Source organism: Petaurus breviceps, unplaced genomic scaffold, assembly GCF_028583685.1.
Source record: "Petaurus breviceps papuanus isolate PSGF00001 unplaced genomic scaffold, PetGlider_PUasm1.0 90779, whole genome shotgun sequence".
Taxonomy (NCBI): Eukaryota; Metazoa; Chordata; class Mammalia; order Diprotodontia; family Petauridae; genus Petaurus; species Petaurus breviceps.
Genome location: NW_027187344.1, coordinates 6977181 through 6998847, shown reverse-complemented (window position 1 = coordinate 6998847; position 21667 = coordinate 6977181). Strand labels below are relative to the sequence as shown.

At 40.6% G+C, this 21667-nt stretch overlaps 2 protein-coding genes across 12 annotated transcripts in view; both read left to right on the top strand.

Moving 5' to 3' along the window:
- The window catches only part of PRRC2B (proline rich coiled-coil 2B), a 93450-nt gene extending 81229 nt beyond the window's left edge, over positions 1-12221 (top strand). For 2 of the 7 annotated variants that reach the window (XM_069069321.1, XM_069069322.1), the window contains exons 26-32: positions 256-353; positions 1088-1215; positions 1594-1834; positions 3238-3414; positions 3817-3908; positions 5420-5501; positions 7372-12221. In XM_069069321.1, the coding sequence (XP_068925422.1) occupies positions 256-353; positions 1088-1215; positions 1594-1834; positions 3238-3414; positions 3817-3908; positions 5420-5501; positions 7372-7503 (950 nt within the window). In that variant the 3' untranslated portion in view covers positions 7504-12221. Of the gene's footprint in view, positions 1-255; positions 354-1087; positions 1216-1593; positions 1835-3234; positions 3415-3816; positions 3909-5419; positions 5502-7371 lie in introns of all 7 variants that reach the window. The other 5 variants (XM_069069319.1, XM_069069320.1, XM_069069324.1 and 2 more) reach the window with 3 other exon arrangements.
- A 992-nt stretch (positions 12222-13213) lies between these two features.
- POMT1 (protein O-mannosyltransferase 1) overlaps positions 13214-21667 on the top strand; it is a 40697-nt gene continuing 32243 nt past the window's right edge. For 2 of the 5 annotated variants that reach the window (XR_011164705.1, XM_069069327.1), the window contains exons 1-5: positions 13220-13904; positions 15224-15371; positions 18810-18916; positions 19754-19804; positions 20203-20349. Coding sequence is in view for 3 of the 5 variants with exons in the window: in XM_069069327.1 (XP_068925428.1) it covers positions 15250-15371; positions 18810-18916; positions 19754-19804; positions 20203-20349 (427 nt within the window). In the remaining 2 variants the exon portion in view is untranslated. Of the gene's footprint in view, positions 13905-15223; positions 15372-18809; positions 18917-19753; positions 19805-20202; positions 20350-20519; positions 20663-21667 lie in introns of those variants that run through there. The other 3 variants (XM_069069328.1, XM_069069329.1, XM_069069330.1) reach the window with 3 other exon arrangements.

The following is a 21667-nucleotide window of genomic DNA, read 5'->3' as shown; positions in this document are numbered from 1 at the left end:
CCCAGGCTGATTGTGATGCCTGGCCTGGCCTGGCCTCTTATCTGCAGCATCAGTGTTTCCAAACCAATGATACTCGTGTAATGCTTCAGAGTATACAAAGTACTTTACATATAGTACATTAACTGACTTGGGGAAAAAGGCAATGAATTTTGTAGGTGCCCAGTCACCTCTTTTTGTTCCTATTTTATAAGTGTCTAATTAGGATTGACTAAAATGGGAAGATTGCAGAATTTTCTTTTTGGTTTCAAATTTCAGGTAACCACATCCCACCCTTGTATCTAGATGGCCATGTGTTTGCAAGTCAGCCTCGTCTGGTCCCCCAAACGATACCTCAACAGCAGAGTTACCAACAGGTAAAAGCAGCCTAGGCATTACCATGGTGTGAAAACGAAGGGACAATATGGAATTAAATATTTTTGAATTAATCCTTTCCTTCTATTAAATTTTCTTCCAGTTGGGATTCCTGACATATAACTCCCTTTGAAATTAGCCTTCTTATTCCTTGATGCGATGACAGGAAAGAAGGCCTATTAGCCATCATTAGGGTACCTTAGGATGAAATGGTTATAGAAGTGAACTTGCACTGATTTTGACAAGAGGACCTTTATCTCAGATGCCTAAGGATTAATTCTGGAGCTTTGCCTCATTCAGTTAGTGAGCCTTCCTCTCAGTTCCTATGGAGCCACATGCAAGACTCCTACTGGGGGTAAATAAGGACACTGTGGTATGGTCTTATTCAGGAGTGGGGAACCTGCAGTCTTGAGGCCACGTGTGACTCTCCAGGTACTTAAGTGCAGCCCCTTGACTGAATCTAAATTTCACAGAACAAATCCCTTTATTAATCTATTTAATAAATTTATTAATTTTATTAAGAGGATTTGTTCTGTGAAGTTTGGATTCAGTCAAAGGGCCACACTTGAGCACCTAGAGGGCCATCTGTGGCTTCGAGGTTGCAGGTTCCCCACCCCTGGTAGCAGTCAGGAAGAATACCTGGGGAATGTAGGTAGGGTAACCAAAGACTTGAGATATCTCTTGTTCCTGTTTCTCATCATCTTGCTTTTTTTTTTCCCCCTTCTCTTTCTCCCAGGCTGCAGCTGCCCAACAGATTCCAATTTCTCTCCATACATCTCTACAGGCACAAGCTCAACTTGGGTTGAGAGGTGGACTTCCTGTCTCCCAGTCTCAGGAGATCTATAGTTCCATACAACCCTTCAGGTAACATGCATACATACTACATAGTGTCCCAAAAGACTTTTGGGGACACCCTGTATTTCTTTCTGAAGACAGTTTATTAGGGCCTTGAATATAAAATTTGACTTAAATTTCCTTGCCCTGTCTGACCATTGTTACTCATGTGCCTTCATTAGTAATTATTAGATTAGAGATGTCTTGGGCCTGATTGATAGCTTTGTTAAAAGTTCAATGCTTAGTATGTAACACCACCTAGATTATTTCATAAATTTCATTTCTGAAATTTGGATTCAGACAAAGGGCCACATGTGCCAACTTGGTAAAACTTAATTTTGAGGAGTTATATAAGAATGGTAGTTATATAAGAATGAATTCATTCTGATAAAAAGATTCCTTTTTTAGATCTCAGGTGTATATGCACCCCAGCCTGTCCCAGCCCAACACCATGGTCCTAACTGGAGGAACTGCCTTGAAGCCTCCTTATTCTGCTTTTCCGGGCATGCAGCCCTTAGAGATGGTCAAGACTCAGTCTGGATCTCCTTATCAACCAATGAATGGAAGCCAGGCTCTGGTGTACGAGAGTCAGCTCAATCAGGCGGCTGGAATGGGGGCCTCCCAGATGATGGACTCTCAGCTAACACAGGTTAGAAATAAGCTGACATCAAGGGAACATAATTTTTATTTTGTTTTTTAATTTTTCTAGTTTGTCTTCTTTGGTAACATCTCTATAGCTATGGTATTTTAGCTGATTTTAGAGGATAAAAAACATAGGATCATTTTTCCCTTTGTATTCTTTTTGCCTGTCATAAGCCATGACCCATTAGTACTAAGCTATATCGGGTACAAAATAGAGAAAAGAAAGAATTAAATTCTGTAATTACTCTCTAGAATGGTAGCATGGTGTAGCCGATACTACAGGTACCCTCAGAGTTGAAAGGACCTGAGTTCAAGTCCTGTCTCTGACAAATACTGGTTGTGTGGCCCTGGGAAAGTCATTTACCCTGTCAGTATGGATAGAGATTGATAGAACGTTTCCTTACCAAGAGTTTATTACACAGTGAAATCATAGGGTTAAAAAAATCATTCCATAGGATAATTGTTCTCATTATAATGCCTGTGCCTGGGAACAGGATTTCATATAGTACTTTATATGCAAAGATGCTTCTTGTTCATCCTAAAGACTTCATTTAGATCCTTCCTGCTACAGACTCATCCCCACCATTTCTTGACATTACAGGATTTGATTCAACAAATAATCTATCAAACCTCTATTTAAGTGTATGGTGCTTTTGTTAGGGTCTGAGGTTAAAGTCAAAAGATGACGGTCCCTGTGTTGTTAAACATAATTTCAATTTTGATCTCAAGCACTATATCTGGAAAATAAAAAATCAGGGGTAAAATTCTTCATGTCTGCATAAAATTCAGGAAGTTATTGGTAAAAAAACAAATGGCATGTCATGAGGTTCATCTTCAATGAAATGATTAATGTGGGAAAGTCTGGCAGCAAATAAAGAAGTTTTCTAGGACTTAATAAGATATAGTATTTTATGTTTGTAAAAGAAAAAAAAACCCAAAGCCTTCCAAAACCCTCAGCACCTTGCTCTGGGCATCTGCCGACCCTAAATCAGTGTCACAGTGTTTCAGATCACCTTGTGTCTCTGAAGTATCACTCTTATTATCATGGAGTCCCAGAGTCCATTTTCAGTGCATTTGTATGCCACTGAAACAAAACCCTGCTGAAGGCCCACCAGTGTAGGCTTTTACATCTCTGTCAGAACTGTTTTACCCAGTGCAGATTGGCTAATGGTACCAGCCTTAGTCTACACTAAGAAAAACAGAAATGAAATCTGGAGTAGGAAAACATATGCATAGACATTTTCTATAGCTAGCTATCTCTATAAATACATACATCTATATGTCTACCTGTCTACATATAGATAGGTATATCTATAAAATTTTTCAAACATCGGGCTTGATGAGAACAAGAGGGAACTGTAGGATGTTTAACCTGTCCATTTTGAGTGAATACCCAATGTTTTTCAGCAGTTAACGATGCCATTGCCTGGCTCCCAACTACCTTTGCCTCGCTATGGTTCTGGTCAGCAGCCATTGATTTTACCACAGTCCATTCAGATGCCTCAGGGGCAGAATCTCTCTGTAGGAGCTCCCCGAAGAATCCTTCCACCTGGATCCCAGCCTTCAGTCCTTGCTACCAGTAGAGAGGTAAAGATTGATCCTAATCAGATTGTGGCCCAAGAGAAAGTCTTGGTGTTGGATTTTATTACCTTATTCTTTTTAAATAACAGTTGAGTCCAGTTAGAGGAGAAGGTATCTGAAATTTGAGCCTTTTTGTCATTTCCTTGTTACTATTGAAACACTAGCCTCCCATTACCCTATCTTAAGTGTCCACTACTTGGTTGTTCCTGTTTCTAAGAAATCCTTTATTTTTAATCCCTAGAGTTTATGAGTGTTGGTTTAACCCTAAAGATGTTGACCTCTGTTGGAAGCCTAGTGTCTGTTGTATACAAGAGACTCCAGTCTGTCCCTGTTGACACAGTACAGCAAAGACTGAGCTATCTCCTGGTTTTACTACATGATATATTCTCACCTCTTGGTCTCCTTTAGTCCTCTCAGATGGAGATGAAAGGGTTTCACTTCGCTGACGGTAAACAGAACATCCCTTCTGGAGGGTCTGTTCCATCACCACAGACCTACAGGTAAAGAAGCTATGGTTGTTAGATCCTGAACAGCTGAACAGAACGTGTGATTAAACACTAGGTTGTGGAAAACATTGGGTGGCTTAAATATTGGTTTTTGGGATCCCAGGAGAAGTCATTAGAGCATTAATGCTGTACTTTCTATTAAGTAACCTGTGGTTCACAAGGCACCAGAAGTCCTAAGTAGACATATTAAAAAAAAGTTTGGTCATCCTAAATAATATATAGAAGAATCTCCTGGGAAGTCAGGTTGGCAAATGCTTAAAATTTTGCTAGAAAGTGAGATTTTTCCCTCTTTCTCCAAAGGACCAAAGAGCAAGGAGTCTAGAGATGGAAGCTTCATTTTATTGAGAAGGGAATCGCCTCTCAATTGTATCTTCTCACCATAAATGGCCAGTTATGCTTCTGGGAGGGGACTTTTTCCAGTACCTTGCATAGTTAATCCCAAATAAGCTAGCAGGCTGGCTTTTTTTACTCTCAGCTGAACCTGTGGCAGCTCCCTAACTTGGGTGGGGGGTGAGACATACAGAGATAACAAAATGCAGTGTTGCAAATATATTGCCTTCTGTGAGTGTTTGGGGGTAGGGAAAGGAGTATCTGAAGCTGGACCTATATATTTGTTTTGATTCAGTGTTGGAAATAGAGCGTTCTACTACCTCCTTTGGAGTATTTGGGAAATTTTACTTCATTCTCCATCTTCCTCTAGTTGCTTTAGGTAGACTTAGAAGGTGGGTGTTTATTTCTATTAACATTCCATTTTTATTTTATTTTTTTTTTATAAGCAACTGGGGTTAAGTAACTTGCTCAAGGTTACACGGCCAGTTATTTCTGGGTGTGGTGCTAAGTATCTGAGCCCGGATTCGATCCCCAGGTCATCCCGACACTGGGGCCGGTGCTCTTACTCGATGTGCTACCTGGCCACCCCTAACATTCCATTTTTAAAATTAAATTTTTGGTATCCTGTTTTTGTTTTTCAGTTAAAGGTTATATACACCAGTATGTCACAGCTTAAGTTCACTGTTAAGCTGCCAGACATTAGCTCAAGGAGCTGTTAATTTAGTAATCAGGTTAAACCAAAATACAAAGAAAACCTCATTTTAAATGAGTGTTTTCTGGTGTTTCAGCCTACACTGACCATTACACTGGAGGAATGTCCATTTCATTAGTCCTGTTGTTGAGCATCACTTTATATAAAGTGTGTATGTATATCTCATAGTTTCTTGAGATCTGTTTTAGATAAAAGAAGGTTGCAATTCCTTAGTTCAGAATTACTGCCCATATGCTTCTGCCTTTTCTGTCCTTAGAACATCTCTCCTGGTTTTTAGCTCCATCCATTCTGTTGCCTTAGACCTTAAATTTTTCATCTATGTGTTCTGCAGACTGCCCAGATGGGTCCAGATGCCCCTGGCCAAAGAGGACCTTTCTTCATGCTTCCTCCATATACTAGGTTTTTGTTCCATTTTTGTGGTGATACTTTGTGTATTCTCAACCACTCCCTTTGGTTTTTTCAGGCCTAGCTCTGCTAGCCCCAGTGGGAAGCCATCTGGACCAGCAGTTAACATGGGCTCTGTGCAGGGACACTACGTTCAACAGGTAGAAGATGGCTTTCCAGATCTTGTCCTGTACTCTTAGGCATTTTTCCAAGTGTCCAAAGAAAGGGAAATAATTCATTCTATTAAGAAAACTCCTTTTTTAAAAGGAGGACTATGCAGGAGGTTAGAGCATGGGATTGGTAGTCAGGCTGCCTGACTTCTCTTCCCATCTCTGCCCCTGATACTTTGGTTGAGCTACTTCTTTTTCTAGGCCTCAGGCTCTCCTTTCCTTCTCAGAACAAGGGAGGATGCTAAACCCTCTTCTAAGAGTGAGGCTATCAAGGTATAATGTTTATAAATACATAGAAAACTTTTGTATAAAGAAAGGCACTGTGGAAGACTAATAGGTTTGTGTGTTAGCTTTAATGGAGAGAGAGAGAGACAGAGAGAGTGTGTGAGTGTGAGTGTGTGTGTGTGTGTGTGTGTTTTAGACAGAGATTGAGACTGGCAAGGACAGGGACTTAAGTGTTGTGTGTTTTAGTTGGCCTAGCAGTAATCCTTTGGTCAGGTAAAATCATTAATGGATGCTAAGTCTAGATGGAATTAAGTTTTCCTATTTTACAAGAACATTATTATTATTTTCATCACTATATTTGGCTGTTACTCTTAAAACAAAGTCCCAGTGAACTTAGCATATGTGGGTTTTTATTGATCCCTATATGGGCAATTCATAAGGGCAGCTAGGTGGCAAAGTGGATAGAGCGCTGGACCAGGAGTCAGGAAGCCTTACCTTCTTGAGTTCAAATCTGGCTTCAGACACTTACTAGTTGTGTGACCCTGGGCAAGTCACTTTACCCTGTGGTTTCCTCATTTGTAAAATGAGCTGGAGAAGGAAGTGGCAAATCACTCTAGTATTTTTCTGAGAAAATTCCAGATAGGGACACAGAGTCAGAAATGACTGAAAAAGCAATAACAAAACTTGGCACTTCACCAGATGTTTTCAAGTGACCTCTTGATTTCAATGGCATTCACTTTCAAAGCTTTTCCCCAAAATTAGAACTGCTCTTTGGGAGCAAGGAGGGGACATGGTAGGACACGGTTAAGGTTAGTGACAATTATATAAGGGTGGCTACTATTTTTAATAGCATTATGTGTAGATCTTTAGAATTCTGGAACATTTATTGTGAGGGTTCATTGTCTGATCCTTGGCCTTGGGGGTGGGGGGATACACTTTATAAACTGGACTGTCATTTCTTGGGTGTATAGTTTGAAGACTAATAGATGTATAACTGAAAACATCTTAAAGGAGTAAATATGAGAGGCAGCATTTAGAGTGAAAGAGGGCTGCATTTGGAATCAGAGGATCTGTGTTCAAATCCCTGTTCTGCCCACTGGAACACTGGACAAGTTGCTTAACCTTCCTGGGCCTCATTTCCTTCATCTTTAAGATGAAGGAATTTGACTAGATGTCCTCTAACGTCCCTTCCAACCCTTATGTGGATCCTATGAGTAAGCCTGCTTTTGACAGTTGCTGGGTTATTTCTCACCTTTCTTCCTCTCCCACTTTAATGAAGAGATCTCCCTGAAGGTGTTTTATCTCACTTTAGATGCCTAATGCCATGAATTGAAAAGAATCTGTCAGCTTGGTAAACCAGCAGTTACAAAGCCTCTTTTTTACAGTATTTCTCCCACAAACAACCTCTTCCCAGATCACTCTGCTAAAAGTTCTTTACAAGTGAACTAGATAGTAATTGGCCAGTTTCATAAGAATTTTTAAAAGTACCTTTGAGTCTAGCACTTCAGCTAAAATATGGATCACTTAGTTCTTTCTTTGCAGCCCTACATCAGGAAGGGGGATAGTGGGAGCTTTGTATCTAATCAAGAGTTCAGATTTTTAAAGCTTATTTTCCTCTTTCTGTGTTTGTCCAAAGGCAAAACGAGTGGATGAAAATAAACCCAGCCTGGGAGCTGTGAAATTGCAGGAGTCAGCCTCTGCCACACAGATGAAGCGAACTGGAGCAATCAAACCTCAGGCGGTGAAAGTTGAGGAGAGCAAGGCCTAGGAGTGCCCGTTGAAGCCTACCATGCCAGCTCACACACAGCCGCCGCTGTCCTTACACAACTGGATGCTTGGGAATCTCACCGGATCCATCATCCAACTACTTGACTTTGACTTGACTCAAGTGACATCTTCAGATTTTCCTCCCTTACTCCACCCTCCCCTTCTCCACCCTCCCCTCCTCCTACCCCCCTTTCTTCCAACAATGGATATGACATCGACCTGCTTGCTTTAATAACAAAACAGGCAAATGATCCCTTCAAACCACCCCTCCCCCCTTTCTTCATTCCCTACCATGACTGTTGAGTGGCTGAGACGGTTTGTGCAGTGCAGGTTCACCCTCTCACTCTGCCCCTGCTGTCATACAGCTCATTAAGCCAACAGCAGCCTTCTCTTCCTGTATCTTTCTCCCAGCAGAGTGGTACCCAGGCACAGGAGTATGGTAATAGCAGGGGCATTTTAGTTTGAGACTTTTCATTTTAAAAGGCAGCTGAGGTTTTAAACGAAGGAAAAAACAAAAACAAAAAAACAGGCTATATCTATATATAGCAAAACATTTATATGTTCTTTCTGCTCCTTCCCATTCATCACTTCTAACCAAAATAGTTTCCTTTAACCTCTCTCCTTCATTTTATATGTTGCAATGCTACCTTAAGAATTGACTCTAAAACCATTGTTTTCCCTACTTGTTTCCCTTGAGATTATTTGCAAAAAAAAAAAAAGAAGAAGAAGAAAGAAATAGAGAACTCTCAAGCTTTGGATAATATGGCATTCTTGATTCTCACTAGAAGTGAATTTGTAACTAAGGTATAAGATAGATTGGTGTATTGATTGCATCCTGACTCTTTTCCTGGTTACTGTGGAAATTTGTTGCCCAGAGAAACAGGATGACGTTTTCATCATGAGGGAAGATGCATAGGCCCATTTAAATCTAGTTGAGAGATTGCCTCCCAAGACAGCCAGGGATAAATCATGGATTTGCTAACTCACTGGTGTGTTTTAAACTTCTCCTCTTGCATGAATGAGAAGAGCTGACTCCTGAGGTTCCTCTGGCAGCTCCTTATTTGTTAGCCGTCTCGGTGTTGCGTAGGCCAATTCACTCCATCATTCTTGCCCCTCTGGGCTGATACATGTGTGCACTTGTTTTATTTTCTAAAGCTCCTATCTGAGCTTTGCCCCTCCCTCAGTGGCCTCTGGTCCTTCTGTGTTTTCCTGTCTTCTCTGCAGAGCTCATCACTAAAGAAACAGTGGAAATTGATCTGCATAGCAGTAATGGTGCACAAATTTTTTTTTGTCTTTTAGAAAAAATGTATGGTCTACAAGGCAGTTTTAAGTCTTTTTCTTTCCTCAGCAAAGCAGACCTAGGCTACTCCTGGATCATATGAAATCTGGACTCTACAGCAGGTGTCTCAAAGATCATCACTATTTTCTCTGGAAAATGGACTATGTCTTAAGTCAACTGAACTCCTCCAGCTAAATGTCTATGCGAGCTACGTTCTTTTTCAAGGCAACAACAATGATGACAACAATAAAAAATTATGATTCTGTCACTCACAGATTAGGGGGAGGACGTTTAAATTTTTCCCATGCTCTTCTGATGACCAACCAGCCATCTGCTGATAGGAATGACTACAGCTTGGTATCTATCTACTGGTGGTTCCAAAGAAGACTTTTGTATGAAGAGGGCATTGGAGGGGGGACTGTCGGGTGGTGTTATAAGACTTGGGTCCTCCAAGGTTTTATAGGAATGCATTAAAGTTATAAGCTAGGTATAAATGTGGATGTTTATACAGTAGGCACAGCTCTTCAAGCTATTTCCCCACATTAAGTAATGGCTTTTCCTTCTTTGTCCCACACAGAATGTGGGAAAACACAAATCCTTACAGAACTGTGCTAATAAGTTCCTTGTGATTTTGATGATGGTTATAACTTTATAGTGGAGTGTCAGTATGTCTTGTACTCAGTAACATCTGGGGGCAGGGAAATTTGGTTAAGAATCCTTTCTTTTTTTCCATAGCCTTCACCAACCTGCCTCTCTCAGACCTTACTTACACCAGCTTGACTATTTTTCTCTCTCATTCCCAACAGCCTTATCCCAGGAGCCTGTTCTCCAAGGAATGCCCTATTGTTGGATCGACCCAGCATTGGCCTGCCCCATGCATACATCTTCTACTTTTCCTTCTCTTCCCCTATGCCTTGGAGCTTGTGTGAGCATATGAATAGTCTTCTACCTTTATTACTTCTCCCTCTGCTCCCCCACACCGTGATCATTGCTGAGCTGTCCTTATTCTGATTCTGTCAGCTCAGGTCACACAAATTTAAATCTCTACTTGTGTAGTTGAGAGATTCATTTAAATCTGTTCACACCAGATTTAGGTGCACACTACTACTTTTACTTATCAAAAGGGAAAAAAAATTATTCTTCCTTTCATTATCCTATGATACATAACAGTCCTAAATGCTGTTACAGAGATGACTCTGAAAATAATACATCCCTCAGGCATACAATGCCATCAAAATAACAGTACTTCTTGTTTGAGAAAAGAAAAATCAAGACAACAAGGTCACCTGTTCCCCTACCCTTTTCTCTTTTACTCCCCAAAACACTAGAATTTATTTATACGTATTTGATGTTGTAGGTCTAGGTGAAAAAAAAAAAGTAAATGTTTCACTGCTCTATTTATATATAATGTCTGAATTATTCTGTGCAGGAAAGGCCAAGAAATTGCATGTGAATTTCATTGCGTTCACCACCACTGTGTAACTGTTCAGCTGTGGTTTCTTTTCTCCTCTTAAGATACAGATTTAAAAATCAGACTTTTTGAGGGACAGTGAGGGGCCTTGCTGCTTCTCTGTCCCTTTGTCTGATGGAAAGCAGTTTTTAATGCAGAGACATTTTAAGGTGCAATATCCCTCTTCCTGTCGTGTGGTTTTAGAGCTCCAGGTAGTGTGACTTCTGGTCCTGGCAGTTTAAATCCCTGTTCTCCCAGTGCAGGTAGATATATTCAAAGGCTTCTGTTGGGGTTTTAGCAGTTCCCTCAAGGGAACAGAGCAGATTACACATTAAAACAACAACAAACCCTACAGTTCCTTTTAGGTAATGGTGGATTTTAACTTTTCTGCTAGTGAGGTGAGAGTTCAGAATTAACTCACCAAATCTTTGCTTAAGAATTGCTTTGGTCTTGGATGCTAGTCAGCTTTGCCCCCGTTGTTGATAAAGTGCAGTTTGTATGGGAAGGAGAGGAAATTGGGTTGCTCCACAAGTGGTCTTAGAAAGCCACTCTATTATCTACCTGAGTAAGCAAAGGTCCAGAGTATATATCTGTGTAATTGTAGTATGTTGTTTATCAAGTGACTAATTGTTTATCAGTTACATTAAGTCTGGTTTCATTTCTTGTCAAGAATCTTATTTTAAAGTTTGGCATTACTAAACTCTGGCTTTAGGTTTCATCTTAAGGGAAAACACAAAGGATCAAACCAGTGTATGCTCAGATGTACAGACAGAAGGTGTGGTTTCTATTTTCAGAAACTAAAAAGTCTTTCCTCACAACCATTGCAGAGCCACATTTGGGGACATTAGGGTATCAGTTTAAAATCTGGATATCAGTTATGCCCAGCTATGTGTTGGCCTTTCTATTTTCCTAGATATGCCTTCTAGATGTTTACTGCAAATCTTAAGACTTACTGTAGCCATGGGACTATATGTAATGAGGCAGTGTGTTGTATGTTTGTACACTTGGTTGTCATATAATTTACATATGAATGCACTGTCATCTTGTGGCAAGTTTTCCCAGGCACACAGCAGGTCCTTATGACCCAGCTACTCCTCACTGCTTGCTGGCTTCTCTCCTTAGTAAGCAGGGGAGCTGGTGCATGTTTGCTTCCCGCCTTTTTTTTTTTTTTTAAACCACAGGGTAAGCTCACAGACAATGCTCTGTAATTTACTTCTGAAAGCCAGTGGCACTGAAGTTTTCTTTTGTTACCTTTTCTGATGGGATGGGAAATACAAATGTCAGGAAAATGAGCCTCCCAACTCATTGGTATGACCCAAGGACAAGTGGATTAGTTTGGGATTGTAATAATTCCTTGTATGTGAAAATCTGGTGGTCACCCAGTCAGCTGTTGCTGCCAGTGTATATGGCTATGGTGATTTCCCTGGCTCAACAGATCATCTAAGGGGTTGCCTCATTTCCCCTAATTCCCTCATCCACCCTATTATGGTGGCCCTGGAAATGGTAGTAGTGGCTTATGGCCACCTTAGCATGTGGAGGCACCTGTTAGTGTAAACCCATTTAGGCTCTATGATGACATTCATTGTTTTCAATTGGGGATATTGTACTCCTTAAAGCTTTTTAACCTCATGCCCTGTATAGTAAAAGATTTTGTTTGGGTTTTTTGTTTTTTGGGTTTTTTGGTTTTTTTTGGCCTTTCCTCTCTTTGTCTTTTCATGTAGACCAGATATTTGAAAGGGCAGACGATGGATAAAAGTGTAATGTGCAACCTGTTTATATATTATTTTTTGGAAACTATTTTAACTTGGATGGGAAACTAGAATCACGGAATCACCAGGCCAGTGGTGGCACTCTCTTGCCCTTTCCCTCCGTTTCAGTACCTATTGTTTCTCCTTTCAAATATGTGATTGTATTAGCTCTTTCCATATGAAAGAATTCTCCTTATTTAAATAAAAAAATTTTAAAAATAAAGCATATTTGCTTTCTCAAATTTTGTGTAATTTGTTTTGGTACTTTGGTGAGACAGATTGATTTGTGTATCTCTTCAGTGTCTAATTTATAAATTATGCATATTAAGAAATGAGTTCAGGAATCTATTTAAAAATGCCAAGAGAATAACATATTTGTTGTTTGGCCAGTTTTTACTTTGGTACGGTAAAACGATTTATGTTGCAAACTGGGAGACTGACAAGAGACCGTGAAATTATCCCCATTAGAAAAAAAAGGTGCCATCATGGATAAATTCATAAGTATCCCTAATGTGAGGGGTCTCACATAACTTTCTGAATTCATTCTGCACTGGTGATGATATAAAAAATTAGGGTTTTTGCTAAAGTGTCTATTCTTTCCTTCCTGTCTGGCATGGCCCTTAAAGCTGGCACTAGAGCTTTAGATAAAGGGGGTCAAAATAAAATCACTCCCTACTCTGTGAAGAATTGCAATTGTGCTTTGGCCTGCACTCTACGCTCATGTTTTGGTCAAACTTTAGTTAGGTCATAGGGAAAATAAGAAGGGGTGTGGGAGTAAGTTCTCTGCGGAGGATGAACAAGGCACTAGGTTTTGCATCCTGTAGGGGCCACTCATTGAATGGGTCAGAAGGACGGCTTAAAACAAGGAGGACAAAAATTTAACTCGACACAGTGCAAAGCGCGGGCAAAGACTCCAGACAGAGATTTCAAAGGTGAGATCAGGCCCCTGCCCTACCTGCAAGCGGTCCTGTGAAAGATGACCGAAGGACGCAGTACAAACCCTGTAAGAGCAGCGTGAGCCCCAGGGGTCTCTTGTCCAAACAGCTGCTTCCTTGGTGGACTAATGCAGTTTTCTCTCCCGGTTTAGAGTATTGCGGGGTGGGAGGGGTCGGGGTTTGCACAAATAAGACTTCCCAGCTTTGGGGCGGAGGGTCTGCAACTCCAGCGGCTGTCTTGCTTGTGCGCATGCGCGTTGGGCGCCATTCGCTTCTCGAAAGTGCATTCTCGGCCTGGGCGAATAGGCTCAGAGTGCGATGTGCACGTGGCCCATCGCATCGCTGCCGTTGGACCGCATCGAAGGCGCAGCTAATCGAGCCTGATGCCAGGGTCTGGTGGATTATCTGCTGAGGTTCTGCCGTAGAGCGAGCCGGCGAGCAGACGCGGGAGTTAGCTCTCGAGCTCGGTGATTTTAACTTTAAATGTCCTCACGGGTTTTAAGGCAATCCCGGTCCTCTGCGCACTTCGCCGACTCGGTCGAGGGTCGCAGAATCTCGGATGGTAGAGACAGCCACACCCAGACGCCCTCATTGACCAGAGAGGGAAACTGAGGCCCAGAGGGGGAAGCGACTGCACGGAACGCGAGGCAGCGCGGAGGGGACCGCGCGCGGGGGAGGCTCCGCAGAAGTCGGCGGCCGCTGGGCCGAAGGCGGGTTCCACCCTTCACCAGCTGGTGACCCCTCGGGCCAGTCCCTTGACTTTCCCGAGCCTTAGGTCTGTAGGCGCCGGACCTGTGATTTCCCTGGCTTCGGGAACTCCGCGGGGAAGACACACCCTGGACCAGCACAGGTTGGCCCCTTCTCTGCAGCTGACAGCTCGGGAGCAGGGAGGGGCCCTTCGGCCGGGGCCACGGGATCTGTGGATGGAGGGTTTAAGAACTTGGATGAGGAAAAAAACGAAATTATTTCCGTGTTTTCACAACCTCTGAGGTAGGCAACAAACCCTGATGTAGCATTAACAGGACCTGTGACTTTACACTAACAGAAATTACAAAATAGAAATGTCACCAATAGAAAAAAAGTATGTTGCAGAGCTCTGGAAATATCTAAGAACCCCTGTTTTAGAGAATTATATAAACTGGGAGATCAAGTGACTTGCTAAGGGGTCAGAGAGCCATTATGGGTCAAGAACTTGGCTCCTTATTCCATATCTGACCATCATCTGAAAAGTGGGTTAGGATCAAGTGTATATAAAGGGCATTTAAAGCAACATATAGAGGACAGCAAGCAGCTGTTGTCACTTAGTCTAAAGTCTCACTCCTATGCATCATCTCACTGGTTATCCTGGCCAAGCTAACAAAGCACAAATAGGGAATGGCTCAGTTATTGACCAGTGAGGAAGTCACCAAGGAGCAACTGTGCAGCAGACATCATCTCGGTAGAAAGTTGGCTGTGGTAACCTTACTATACCCATTTACTAAAAGAAATAAAAATAATGATCTACAACTTATACTGATGAAATCATGCATCCTGGAAGAATTTAAATATAGGCATTCTAATTAATGGCAGAGCCAGAATGAGAACTCCAGATTTTTTGACTGTTAGTCTGACTGCCCCAAGACTACAGATTCCCCACCACTGGCCTTTTACATTATAACATTTCTTCATATCTGTCTGATCCTGTCCTTTTCCCCCTTGGTTTGGATCAGTGATTTCATATGTGAGGAGAAATCTCTAATACAAAAACTTCCTTCAGTCATTTAACATTTACTTAGTGCCTACTCCTTGTCAGGCATTGCACTAAATCCTGTGTATAGCCCAACAGTTCCTTTGGTAAAGGAACTTACATTCTCTCCATGTGACCCCATTAATGCAGATGGCAACTCATTTGTCTTAATTGCCTGGGTCCTTGAGAGGTTAAGGGATATGTGTTGCTAATGTGGCAGTACTTGAACCCAAGTCTTTCTGACTCCACTGACAGCCCTCTCTCCATAACACCAAGCCACAGCTCAAACTTGTATGGCCTTCTCATTGGAGCATATGGAATTTAAGAGCTAGAAGGGACCTGAGAGACAATCTAGTTGAAGTTCCTTATTTTATAGATGAGGAAACTGCTAGAGAGAGAGGGGGACATGCCCAAAGTTACATGTCTCTACAAAGCTTACTTCATTCATTGTATCATTGTATTTTTAGTGCAGTCACTGTTCTAATCAGATATGATTCCATTAAAAAGCATTTTCCCCAGCCTTTAGTCCTTTGATCATGGGTTCCCATTTGCTGACTGTGGCTTGTTTCTTTCCATTTTCCAGGGTCACTCAATCTACTTTTCCACAAGATGTTAGTATTTTTGAAGCACCCTGTTGTTGTAACTGCACAGATCAACTTGAACTTAGTGGCTCTGATGGTAGTGGCATTGTTGAGTCGATTGTGGAGATTGTCCTATCCACGAGCAGTAGTGTAAGCCAACTTCTGCATCTCTCATATTCCAGAATTTAGCAAAAATAAATTGCATTTGTTTCAGGATTTGATTGTGCAAAAAAAAATGCCTCTTAAAAAATGTTAAAGAGAAGAAATGATTCTCAGCAAGTTTGTCTTTGAAAGTGAGGATCGGGACTATATTGGATAAACCTTTCAAGTTAGATTTTATCGATATAGAACAATGGTATGTGGAACTTGATATATTGAAAAAAATATTTTTTATTCTTCCTGGGCATTCTGGTTTCTAGCCCATAATTGAGAGTATTAAACTCTGAAGGATATCCATTACCTGCTGTTATCCAATAGGCAGAGGGAGAGAGAAAGAGGGAAGGAAGAAGAGAGGGAGGGAAGGGAGAGAGAGAGCACATATTTGATGGAGCAATCAAAAGATACTGGAGGATGGGATTAATCCAATATATAAGGGAGTTGGCCTTGGGGAGAAGGGTCACCATAATAACAGAAACTAGAGAAAAGGAAGAGTAGCACATAGTAGGTGCCTAATAAATGCTTTTTGAATGAATGAAAACAAAATTTTCCTGAGTAAGGCTGTTTTTCCACCCAGACTTAGAACTGTGCTGAATTTAACATATTTTTGTTCTGTATTTACAAAACTTATCTTGTAGAACTACACAGTTACTGCCTCAGGAATAAACCTTTTGGTTTATTGGCCACTAAATTGACCTAGGATCTCTTTAAAAATTTCCTGCTTATCTGCAAAAATGTACAGTTAAAAGTATAGTAATTCCCTATGGATAACTTATTTATTTTTTTATTTGCTTTTTGGAGGGCAGTTGGGGTTAAGTGACTTGCCCAAAGTCACATAGCTAGTAAGTGTTAACTGTCTGAGGCCAGATTTGAACTCAGGTCCTCCTGACTCCAGAGCTGGTGCTCTATTCACTGTGCCACCTAGCCGCCCCAACTTAATTTTTTTAAAAGTTACTTCCAATAAGACAATAATCATAAATCCTATTGGATGACAGCAGGTAATGGTTATCTTTCAGAGTTTAACATTCTCAATTATGGGCTAGGAACCAAAATGCCCACGGAGAAGGAGTAGTCAGGTAGGAGAAACAAGAGAGAAGTGTCTTGAATACTTAGAGAGAAGAGTATAAAGGAGGAGAGGATAAGCTACAGGATCAAAGGCATCAGAGGGGTCAATAAGGATGAGAATTAAGAAAAGGCCATTGGCAATTAAGAGATAATTGGTAACTTTGGAGAGAGCAATTTCAGTTGAAGGATGAGGTTGGAAGCCAGAATGAAGAGTTAAGAGAGTGAGAAGAGAGGAAGTGGTGGCATATATAGACAGTCTTCTTGAGTTTAGTTGAAAAAGGCACAAGTGTAGGACTACAATTATTGAGGATGGTTCAAGTAAGATTTTTTGAAGTTGGGAGAGACCTGGACATGTCTTTAAGCAGTAGAGAAGTAACTACTTTGAGAGAGTGGGGTTAACAGAGGGAGCAGTCTGTTGGAGGAGACAGGATGGAATGGGAGCGCTGGTGTAGTTAGAGGGATTAGCTTTGTCAAGAAGAAGGGCTACCTCTTCCTGTGAAAAGTGAAGGTGGAAGTAGTGGCAGAGGGTATCAGTAATATCATAGGAAGGGACCACAGGAATGGTCTCAGTTTTTTTTTTATTCCCAGCAAAATGGCAGCAGCCATGGGAGATTGAGGAGGGAAAAAAGAGTGTGGAGGAGGTGTGGTGGAGAATAGGATAATTAGTTGATTAGAGAGGTGCAGAAGGATTGCCTAATAGCAGTAAGGGTACAGTTGAGGTTATGTAACAAATTTGTAGTAGTCCCAATCAGATTTTCCCAGTCTTTGATTAGCAGCACATATGTAGGAACAAAGGCAGCAAATGATAGTGAACCCAAGGCTGGGACTTTGTAGGGCACAATTGGTGATATAATAAGGAGACAAGGGACTTGAGAGAAGAGGACATTGTAGAATTGAAGAGTTCACCAAGGGGCCAGGATGGGGAATTGAAGGGAGCCAAAACATCTGATCCAGGAATCAGGCTGGTCCTAGATGAGTTAGCTCTGGGTTTTTCCTGTGATGTAACCAGTCCAAACTGTCTAGTCCTGGTTTTCCCATGAGAAGCAGCTGTAAATCAGAGCCTGCCTGATATCTGAGATCCAGGACACCACCCTGTTCTGGGATTTCAGCCAGAAGATGTTAGCTGCCTTTCATGATTCTTTACATTTTTAGATACTATTCTTATGACTTGGAGTCAGCAAGGACATTGATAACTGTCAAGCCCTAATTGACATCACTGTCTGGCATCTTGAAACTGAACAAAGCAGTATTAGAAAACTTAGTGACCTATAATTACCTTCTTTGTTTCATTACTCTATAAAAACCTTGCTTATGGTATTAATAAACAGATTGATTGCATTGATTAATCTCACCTGGACCATGATTATTTTCACACTTCCATGGTCTTGTGTGTCATTTGAGAGCTGGCATAAGAAACCACTTAGAGTGAGCTCCACCAGGAAAAAAAGAGTATGGTTAGTGCAAGGGTGATGTCCTGGGAAAGACCTGAAGGGTCAAGAGATTGGAGATTACAGTGTGGACAAAGGACAGAGTTTGGTATTGGGAGCCAGAGGGAAAAATGGAAAGTTAATAGACTGTGATCAGATAAGAGTATTTCATAAGATATTCATGAACATGGAGTGGGTGAATTTTTGGGTAATGGTGAGATCAAAGGTATTTGACTATCTCTCTGTGTGACCAAGGTGGAGTTAGGTCATGGGAAATGAGTAAATTGAGGAACTGGAGGTTAGGGTACTTGAAGGAGTGTCAATATGTATGTTGAAGTCCTCTTATATGAGGGTAGGAATTGGGGAAGAGAGAAAAACTGAGCCCACTCATGAGAAAGGAAGGGGAGTGTCCTAGAGGTCTCTAGACAGCAGCTAACAGGATTTTGATTGGGTGGTAAATGTGGATTGTATGGACCTCAGAGGAGATCCTCAAAGGATTATGGTAGGGAGGAACCTGGGAAGGCCATGGAGAGCAAGGAATGTTTCATTTCTGTACTGGATCCAGAACTTAAAGGGCTTTAAGTGCCAAACAGGAGTTTGTAGTCTATCCTAAATGGAACTAGGAGCCATTGAAGCTTTTAGAGCAGGGGAATGTATTGCCAGACTATAGTGTAGGAACATAATTTTTAGCAGTTTTATAGAGGATAGAGACTGGAGACAGGGAAATCAGGAGGTTATTGCAGTAATCTAGTCAAAAGATGATGAGGGCTGTAACTAGATTAGTTATGGTATAAATAGAGAAAATGAAATGAATGTAAGAGATGTTGAGAAGGTAGAATCAGCAAAATTTTGTATTGTGTAAATACATTATAGGCATTGTTAAGTTCACATTTGAGAATTCTGATAAGATGTAATACTGTTCTTAAATTTTTTTTTCCAGCTTTGATGAAGTCTACTATGGGCAATTTGTATCACTGTACATGAAGCAGATCTTCTTTGTGGATGGGAGTGGACCACCACTTGGCCACATGTTGCTTGCTTTTGGAGGTAAGCCTTGACAATAGTTTAAAAATATCTGTTGACCTTGGAGCCCAAGAAAAAGTTAGTTTTTCTTTCTCAAGTTTTCTCTTAGGAAGGAAGTACTCTGTTTTACTTTCAGTAAGATAAAATGAGAGCCTCTCATTTGTTTAATTTAAACTAGAAGATTTAAGGTTGAAGGCAGAGTTATAGCTGAGAGATGGTGTTTATATCCTTTAAAGTCTTTTCAAGGAACTTCTTGGAATCAATGGGCTGTAGATCAGAATCACTAGAGAAAACCTGGGCCTAAATTTATAGGGCAATTCATGACCTATAATTTACCTCTTGCCTAGTCCACAAAGTAAAAATGTTAAAAACAAAAGCCAATAAAAGAACATTCTCAGGAGTTTTTAAACTTTGAACATATAAACACTCAGTTAGAAAATGTACAAGAAAAAATAAGGTTGATTTTAGTTTTCATTGTAATTTAGAATATCCTAGAAGAAGAAACCACAAGGACTTAATTTATTCTTGAACTTGATGATCAGAATACATGATACATACATGAGAACATACCCTCTTAAAGTCTGCTAATGTTACCAAGTTGATAAGACTTTGGATGATAGACAATTCAGATGAATTAGTTTCCTTATCTATAAAATGGGGATAATACTTAAGAAAGTTGTTGAGTTTCAAATAAGAAAATGCATATAAGGTACTTTGCAATACTTTATTATACAAATTATATATTGTAATATGTATAATATATATTATGCATAATATACATTACATATAGTATTATATAAATTCCAGTTGTTATTTTTAATAATAACAAATGTTTATTGATGAATTGGCCTTTTATTTTAGGTTATTTGGGAGGATTTGATGGCAACTTTTTATGGAACAAAATTGGAGCAGGTAAAGGTTATTTTTCATTTTCAGCTCATTCTTTATTAAATGTTCCACTAACTGGAATTAAATGGTAGTAACTTTTAAAAAAAAAACTGGCAATATGGATTTTTTCCTCAGTGAAATGTTAAATCTGAAGTGTTGAGGTTTATATGACTTCTTGAAAAAAGCATAGTAAATGATATTTGAATCCTCCCCTTTTTCATGACAAGTGGTTCTATTGTATGAGCACTATTAATTGCAAAACATAGGTGACCACTGATTTGTACGTTGCTACCTTAATCCAAAATCATGTAAATTGTTTTTTTGACCATTTTTAGTCATTGTTGCATTTGAAAACATACCTGCTGTACGCTAAGGTCATTTGTGCTATGATCTGCATGCTGATATTTTGTTATCTTTTCCAGAGTACAGTAATAATGTACCAGTGTGGTCTTTGCGCCTGTTGCCAGCTCTAGCAGGGGCCCTTTGTGTCCCTTTAGCTTACCAGATTGTATTAGAACTCCACTTTTCCCACTACTCTGCTCTTGGGGCTGCACTTCTAATTCTGATAGGTAAGAATGGTATATGGAGTCATTCTTGATAGAACATTATCACATTTCCAGAGGAGTTCAGTAACTTAAACTAGACATACTGTGGGCAGGTTGAATTTCATTCATTCGTGTTTGCCCTGATGTACCATCTACTTCTTTCCAAAATGTTTGACAATAAGCCCAAAGGATGATTTAACTTCAGAAACTTCACAGAAGCGCTAGTGGTTTCATTTTCCAGCTTTTGGGAGTGGGAATTGGAGATTGCTGTACTTTATAATCAACAATCAGAGGAATCACAGGAGACCCAATGCACTAGTTTGATGGTGCCTAAAAGGTGAGTTATAAGGCGCACATAAGAACATATATCAGTTCTCAACAATATTTTTTTTTTGCTTTTATTTGGAGGGTAATTGGGGTTGAGTGACTTGCCCAAAGTCAACGCGGCTAGTAAGTGTGTCAATTGTCTGAGGCTGAATTTGAACTCAGGGCCTCCTGATTCCAGGGTCAGTGCTCTGTTCACTACGCCATCTAGCTGCCCCTCTACAATATTTTTTACATCCGTGATATCTGCCTTACTCAAAATTTCCCTAAATAGAGTAATGAATAAACAAATATTTCTCATCAAGTCTTTCTTTTCTGTGTTTTTTAAGTCATCTCAAACCTCTTCACAAATGAAATGAAGTCCTATTGTTAAAGTCTTATTAAGCACCTATGTTTGAGGCACTGCTAAGTACTGGGGAGACAAAGAAAGGCAGAAGACAGGCCCTGCCCTGAAGGAATTCCCAATCTACTGGGCAAGACAAGATGAAAACTACTACGTACAATTAAGATATTATATGCAGGTTAAATGGGACATAACTCTTAAGCCTAGTGGCTTCCCTCTGAGACTATCTGGAAAGCCTTCTTATAGAAGGTAGGATTTTAGCTGGTACCTCAAGGAAGTTGGGGAAGCGAGGCCTTGGGGGCAGCCAGTGAAAATGCCCCACCTAGGGGATGGAATCTCTTGAGAAACAGCCAGGTAGCTGCTGTTAATTGGATCAGAAAGGAAAAGGAGAATACCTGTATAGCATAAGAAGATTGGAAAGGTAGGAAGAGCTCAGATTATAAAGGACTTCGAATGCCGAACAAAGCATTTTATATTTGATCCTGGAAGTTATAGGGAGCCACTGGAGTTGATGGGATTGGGGAAGGGATGGAGCTGGAAGTGAGTGATGTGTTCATACCTGTACTCTGGGAAGATTACTTTGACTGTTGAGTGGAAGATGGATGGGAATGGGAAAGAAACTTACAGCAGGGAAACCAGCCAGCTGTTGGCAGTAGTCCAAGTGTGAAGTGATGA